At 35.1% G+C, this 7,747-nt stretch overlaps 1 protein-coding gene across 1 annotated transcript; it reads right to left on the reverse strand.

The window, feature by feature from the left end:
• Window positions 1–713: 713 nt before the first annotated feature.
• LOC117570997 (latent-transforming growth factor beta-binding protein 4) lies at window positions 714–6,872 on the reverse strand. Its single transcript, XM_034252946.2, has 14 exons — window positions 6,633–6,872; window positions 5,667–5,939; window positions 5,324–5,605; window positions 4,326–4,658; window positions 4,005–4,265; window positions 3,858–3,940; window positions 3,738–3,795; window positions 3,344–3,625; window positions 3,151–3,288; window positions 1,833–2,295; window positions 1,641–1,773; window positions 1,403–1,491; window positions 1,108–1,335; window positions 714–1,049 (listed from the first exon to the last, which is right to left on the reverse strand). The coding sequence occupies exons 1-14, from the start codon at window positions 6,721–6,723 to the stop codon at window positions 887–889; spliced, it is 2,877 nt and encodes a 958-aa protein (XP_034108837.1). The 5' UTR covers window positions 6,724–6,872; the 3' UTR covers window positions 714–886.
• Window positions 6,873–7,747: the final 875 nt, after the last annotated feature.

Consider the following 7,747-nt stretch of genomic DNA (forward strand, 5'->3'; position numbering starts at 1 on the left):
AGTTTTGCTTATGACCCGCTGCAGGCTGAGAACATTTTAGGCCATAGACATCAAGAGAGAGAAAATATCTTTCCACACATCCTTTATGCACATTCCTTTGCTCAAAGTTCGTCCTTTTCATTTTCTATCGACCCTTCCTCTAAGAAGGTGGAAAAACTTGTGGCAAAGTGATGTTGCAACGTCGCATGTAAGATAAGTTTCTTATCCCCATTTTTGCACTTTGTGATGCATTTTTAATGCAGTTTTACTCGCACTGCACTTTACATCGTAAGCCAAGTTAAAAGCCTCAGTTTATGTGCGTTATCTACGTTTTTGTGTAATCGAATTAATTGTTTTTTCTTTTTGGTGTGCTACTCTATGCTCAAAAGCCAATTAGCTGGCATTACATACTTTTCAAACTGGAAGCATGTGCGATTTTAATTAGATTAAATTTATAATTGAAAAATGCTTTACAGAAAATGCCATAAATGCAAATATTTGTATGGGAACATAGCAAATAAAGATAATTAATTTAAAGTCAGATGTGCAAATAAAGATAAGGTATAGATGAGGTGATGCAAAGTGCTAGATGATAAGCTACTATGCAAAATAAGAAATAGCTTTAGTAAAATTATGCTACTAGAAATCAAAAACTTCATTTTTATTGGGTTTATTTATGGACAATACTACGGTTACCCAAAAGATATTATTTTAGTATAATTCTTAAAGTGAATTAATAATACATTTTTAGGGCACATCAAACAATTTCAAATTCTCAATTCAAAAATAAATATGTAAAATCAAGTATATTATGTAAGTACTTTATCAAGTATGATTGCTATTGAATGTCAATATTTAACAACTACATTCTGTATTATAAAATCAAAAATTAATGAATTAAGCTTTTTTAGAATGGATATTGCGAAACAAATAAGAATATTTTGGCAACGCTTTTGCCTCGAGGTCTGCCATCTGTGAACACAGTCATCGTCAGTTCTATTTCCACATCCTGTGGTCCTTCGGGCGCCTTTCTTAATATAAGATCTACTTGATTGTTTTGTTGGAAGGTGCTGTAAAGTAAAATTATTAGTAATATACGAGTAGGAAATAAATAATTCCCAATCTTACTCGAAGTAACTCTCTGTTGCTTTCTCAACGTTGGCAGCTGCTTGAATTCTCACTATTTTCAGAGTAAAGTCTGTGCTATCATACCAATGAGGTCCTCTCAGTGTGAAGATGGTGCGACCATCGGGAGGGAGCATTAATTTTGAAACAAATGTGATGAAATTGTAGGTATAAGCTGAGGGTTTAGTGTAGCACTCTTCGCCCTCGCAAAAACTGCTAAATCGACAGCGACTGCAATTTAAATAAATTTATACAAATATGTAATTAATATAATAAAGAGTTGATTTTAGAGTCTTACTTCTTTTGATCTGCATCATTTGTGTAGCCAGGAGGACAGTTGATAGTGGTGCATTTGTAGCTGCCACGCACATTGGTGCAAATATCGTTCTGAAAAAAGGAAAGTTTAAGAAGTTTTTGAAATTAAGTAGCCGCAAAAATTAATATTTTGAAAAATTGTTAAAATAGAAGAGACTTTACATATTTTAAGAATTTTTTTCATTACACTTTATAGTGTATATATAAAGTCATTTTCTTACCCTTCCTGTGCACACATGATTCTCCGAATGTGGATCACACTCATCAACATCACGACAAGTTGTTTTGTCAGCCTCTAAGGTGTAGCCACGTGGACACGAGCATTGATAAGAACCAGCTGTATTCACACAAAAGCTGCCACGAAATAAGGTAAATAATTAACATGAAAAATTGAAAACGTCAAACATCTTTACCCCATGCAAAGTTTGTAGTTCTTGTGCACTTCGCACTCATCGATGTCGTTGCAAGTGCGATTATCCTGGCTCAGCTCGTATCCCTGATTGCAGGTGCAACGATAGCCGCCCCAGAAGTTGACGCACTTCTGCTGACAGAGACCCGAAATGGCCAGACACTCGTCCACATCGTAGCATTGGGCATGTGTTAGCCAACTTTCTCCCACTTCGTGGGCAGGCTTCTTCTGGAATCCCGATTTGCATTCGCAGTAGTAAGAGCCAATTGTGTTGAAGCACTGTGCATTCGAAGAGCACACCGCTTGATTCTGTTCGCATTCATTGATGTCGACGCAAGTGTTGGATCCATCTGACTGGCGGGAAACTTGATGTCCGGTTGGGCAAGCACAGATATATCCGCCGTTGCGATTGCGACAGATTTGCTTGTCGCCACAATTGTGATCGCCACTCTCGCATTCATCGATGTCTGTAAGAAAAAGTGCGGAGCTCTTAATTATGAATGATGTTGCTTTTGAATTAGTTGTGAATTTTGTTACTTTTTAGGTCAAGTATAGATATATGACAGATCTGCAGTTTCAGCATATAAAGGTTAGTTCCTAAAGCAACACCTCTTCTGATACAAACTTTACTTGCAAATGAATTGAGCAAGTAAAAGAATAAAGGAATAGCTAACGTAGGCCATTCTACGGTCTAAAAGTATATCGAAAAGTAAATGAAAGCATAGGCAAGAAGATTAATACATTCTCAGGTTAGCTCTAATCGTAGGTAGACAAATAAGTCATTTTACAAATAATTCTCAAAATATTTTGAAAGAAAAAATATATATATTTAAGACTTGTTATGATTATTTATTTCGGTTAAGCTTACAAGAAATGCTGCTGAGAGTATTTTAATAGTGAAGCGAAGTGGCTGAAGAGGCCAAAAGACAGATATTTAGGATATTATAAGTGGTTTAAACGAATAGATGTATCTCCACCTTACTTAAGATCACTGAATGTATGTAAATAGAACAAGCACAGTGAGATTTACTCCAAGATAAATGGATCTAAGGTGATATAGATTGTGTACATATGTATATGAATCACTTTGATAACTAGCATTAACTTTGAATGCAAAACTCAGTAAAAAAGTAAATCAGAGTCATTAAATAAAATCTCAAATAGCATTCTTTCTTTTAAGACCAGAAAATATGCCTCAAAATAAAAATCGATAAAAAATTCAATCTGTTCGGTAAGTTGAATCGGAATATGAGTGCAGACAGATACATAGATATATGATTATGGTATTTATTATAGAGTATAATACAACTTCTTTTACTTACCCATACAGGAGGTGCCATCAGGTGTTGGCTTATAGCCCGCAGGACATTGTGTGTAGGTCTCACAACGATAGGAGCCATTGGTGTTGATGCATCTCGCGTTGCTATTACACGGCTTGTACTCGGTGCACTCATTGATGTCTACAAAGTAATTGATTTAATATTTTAATATTTACTTTTTAATAATGATATTTACCAACACAGGCACCCAGATAGTTTCTATGAAAACCGTCGGTGCAAGGATGACGAGAGACCGAATAAGTTCCATAGTTGCGTGAATAGGGTTCTCTGGCATTGACTCTTGAGGGTGCTGGCGATGGAGTTGTTGCTGTGGTAGTAGTTGAGGGCGTGGTTGTTGTTGTTGTGGTTGTGGTCGTAGTTGTTGTTGATTTGCGATGGCAACGGAATGAACCTTTGGTGTTGTAGCACTCATAATCCAAGGGACAATTGTGTGTGGAAAGAGCGCATTCGTCGTCATCTTTGTTTAACGAGGAATAAACATAAAAATGTATTAATTGTTTTACATAAATATGATATTATAACTTATGTTAAAGAACTTAAACTAATTTAAGAAAATATTCATTTCTTACCATCACAATTTCCAGTCTCCGCATTGAGTGTGTAACCCGTGCCACAAGAAGTCCAACGCTGTAATAAATTTATTCATTATTTCACTATTTAATGAGTATATTTAAGCAATTTATTTATACCGTGCAGATGTATGAACCGATTGTATTGTCACATCTTTGAGTTGGCAGGCAGTTGTGATTGTTAATCGAGCACTCATTAATATCTACAGGAAGTGAGTTAGTGAATACATGCGAATACAGTGAATACACATCTCAATTGTTACTCACCCACGCATTCGTTCTGTGTGGCATCCAAGCTGTAGCCAGGCAGACAGTTACAGTAGTAACTGCCTATGGTGTTCTTACACTCCTGATGCATGTCCGCTATACAAGTGTTTGTCGCATTATAGCTGCACTCATCGATGTCCACACAGCTGCCGTCCTTCAAATAAAATCCAGTGCCACAGGATTGATTGCATTCGTATCCTCCAGGATAATTTACGCATTCCTCGCCTTTGGCGCAAGGCGATTGAAGGCACTCATCGTCATCTGCCAGAAAATGAATATAAGCATTATAAAATAATAATAATTTTGGGACAATTTCCCCACCTTCACACTCCTCCAGTTTTTCATTGTAAAAGTATCCTTTGGAGCAACTTTGTGCCACATTGTTGAGACAACGATGAGAGCCAATTTCATTGTGACAATACTGAGTAGCTTTGCAAGCGTGTAGATTCTCTTTGCACTCATCGACGTCAATGCATTTGTTGGGCACAGGATCCAGAAAGTAGCCATCAGGACAGATGTCGTTATCAATCGCTTTGGAGCAAGTTATGTTGTTATCATCCAGTTGGTAGCCAGGATTGCAGCTGCATTTGTAGGCATCCAGGGTATTTTCACAAATGTGAGCACAAAGATTTGGAATCTGACTGCAGATATCATCTAAGGAAATACAAAATTAGATTACAGATTTTGTTGCAATAGAATAAACGCAGAGATAAAAAGGTTTTAAAGTACAAGAATAAAAATCTACATTGAAAAGTTTATTAAAAAGAATTCTATATCGCAAAAAACTTGAAAACAAGATTGCGAGACTTTTGAAAATTGTAGCTAGGGCCTGTATCAAAATTTAACTTTACATATAAAATATACATAAAGCGAACAGTGTATAAACGCAATTAAATATAAAAAAAAAATATTCAAATAATTATTTTTTTTTTAATTATTTTAAACAGTCTAATTTGAAAAATGCCTCAACTTTATTTAAGAACTTTCTTTCATGCACAATGAAAATATTACATTAATTTAATAGTGAAAACGTAATTGATAAAATAATAGTTTTTTTAAAGTATGTCAAATTTAGAAAATTCGAAAAGCAACATTATTATTTTAACGAATCTAATTTAAAGAACGCCTGATCTTTTTTTTAGATTTTTCTTTGTGTGTTTAACCTGACATACTATATTTGCATTGTTGAATTAAGAATTTATTCTTGAAAATGAAAAATATCCAAAAAATGTTATTCAAATTTGTTATAATTTCTTTATAAATCCTGAACTTTTTTCGGGATTTTAAAACTCTTTTTCTTTCTGCGTACATAAACTCACCATCGGGTTTCAAAACAATTGCGCCATCCGAAGTTTCTATGCTCTGTTCTTCTAGATCTTCGTCCTCATTTTCACCAGATCGGGGAACATCTTCCAGGTCAAGTTTATTAACATTAGCATTAATTTTAGAATAAATATTAGTGGCAGTATTTGTATTTATATTTTCAGCGGAGCTGGAGAAACTATTATCCGAGCAGCAAATAAGGTAAGAGTCGATGTTCATGAGAAACGAAAAAAGCGGATCCTTGCATTTTTGCTGACTCGCCTTGACAGCCAAACCAACTGCAAAGTAAATTGAAGAATGTTGAAGTATGGAAAACTATTTTGCTTTTAGTGAACTTACCTTGACAGGCGCGACAGCAATCTGTGTAGGTAATCGAAGTTGTGTTCGAATCATCAACGCACTTTGAGCCTTCAAGAGCAGCCAAGCGTCCCAGCTCGCAATTCTTCTTGACCAATTCCCTTGAACAGCATAAGCCATAGGTGGAGGTGCATAATCCCAACCAAAGTCGAGGAATATTCGATACAGACGTTTCGGATTGTTCGCAACTATGCGCTGTATGAGCTTGTCTCAAGCCACTCAAACAGCATTTTCGAATATGATCCGCAATTTGTGCTATAAATAAAATAAGTTGGCAATGACAAAAATAACTATTTTCAACTATCAAATGCTGGCAAGGCTAGGTTATATCAGTTACTATACAAATACGAGTATAAACATTGTATGGAGACAACACCGGTTTAAACTTCAGTCTATATTATTATTTGTACAAAGTATGACAGCACAAATGTTTGCTATACTTATTCTTGTATGTTAATATATGAAAACTTGAATGTCTACGTGCTGACAGCATTATCTTCTTATCTAGCTAGAAAGATAAGCACTTATCGCGGATAGTACATATAAGGTAAAAAGTAATCTAAGGCAAGGAATGCAGACTCCATATGTAAGACAACTATTAGCTGCCTGAAAAGGTAAAACGAGGCGAAGCTTTTCCTATCACGTTTTTGCACAGTAATTTTGTTTTACAATTTTGCGGGGGAAGGTCTCAAAAATGTAAAATAACTTGATCTGGCGGCAGGCAGGAATTCCTCTACGAAATATGTGAATGAATGAAAAATAAATATAGATATATTTACATACTATACGTTAGTGAATCTGAACGAACATTGCATATGAATGTAAATGTATATGATATATGAAATAATTCATAAATTTATATTGAAATTTTGAATTCAAGTGTTCACTTTCATCATATTATGTTATATGTTATAATATGTTATGTTTATACATTTATGAGAGACATACCATCAGCCAACACTTCTCGATTATATTCCGCTGTGAGCAACAAGAAAATCCCAATTAGCTTGATGTATCCCATTAATGTGGGAGTCGGCATCTCGAACGCTGATTGCAGTTGATTTTATTTGAATTGTTGTTCAGTATTTGTTGTGTACTTTTGTTTTTCTTGGCCTTGTCGCCGTTTTTTCTTTCGGGGAATCTTGCGCGATCAGTTGCAATGCGCGTTATGTGGCTGCGTTTCTCGACTGACAACCGACTGACTTGACTGCGGGCCTGAACGCGGGAGAAAAATAATAAAAATACATGTTTGTAGTCTAAGTAACGCGTGTCAGAGATACAGACACTGTCGCAGATAAAGATACACACACATACAGTTATGCATTAATGTGTATATACACTTACACAGAATCTCACGAGGCTGCAACTACTTTCGGATTAACATAGATAAAAGTGTAAAACAGCAGAATCATTTCATACCGTGTGCGCGCAATGGAAAATTGTCTTTTGAAAAAATGATTGATATAAATTTAATAATAAAAACGTAATTGATAATATAATTATTTTTTTTAAAGAAATTCAAATTCTAAAAATTCTAAAAGAAAGACACTTTTATCTTTCATTTTCAATCATTCAACAAAAAGTATAACAAAGTATAAGAAAATATCATAATAAGGTATCTTCAAGTTGTGCTTTCTTCACAACACTTTGAATTTGACTTTATCAGGAATGGGAGGCCCAACGCACACACGCACTTCAGTGTAAACTGTTGTTTTTACGAGTATGTATGTGTATGTGTGTGTGTGTACAGATCGGAGGCGTACAAGAAGAGCGCACAGAAACAATACCGAGTGTAAGCAAGTTAAAAGGCCATTCAGACGACGAGGCTAACATTCTACATAATCGAGTAGAATTCTGCACATTCTGCACAAACATTCACAGCAAATATTTGCATTTCATTTAATGCTATCAAAATTTCAGTAGCCACCCAGCGTTGGTCAAAATGAAGGCTCGAAACTTATTTACAAAATGCTTAAGCTAAAGCAAATAAAAATGTTTGAGTCGAAAACAAAAATTAGACTAAGACACACTCTATATTTATTGCAGTGATAAGTAAAATTGAA

This window comes from Drosophila albomicans, chromosome 3 (genome assembly GCF_009650485.2).
Source record: "Drosophila albomicans strain 15112-1751.03 chromosome 3, ASM965048v2, whole genome shotgun sequence".
In the NCBI taxonomy this organism is placed as follows: Eukaryota; Metazoa; Arthropoda; class Insecta; order Diptera; family Drosophilidae; genus Drosophila; species Drosophila albomicans.

What these genes read in the sequence shown, in the direction of transcription:
- LOC117570997 (XM_034252946.2), bottom strand. Translation starts at nt 6,723, where the DNA reads ATGCCGACTCCCACATTAATGGGATACATCAAGCTAATTGGGATTTTC. An exon ending in AAAACTGGAGGAGTGTGAAG is followed by an intron (nt 4,266 to 4,325) that starts GTGGGGAAATTG and finishes ATTTTCTGGCAG; the next exon opens with ATGACGATGAGTGCCTTCAA. An exon ending in ATCATGTGTGCACAGGAAGG is followed by an intron (nt 1,492 to 1,640) that starts GTAAGAAAATGA and finishes TCCTTTTTTCAG; the next exon opens with AACGATATTTGCACCAATGT.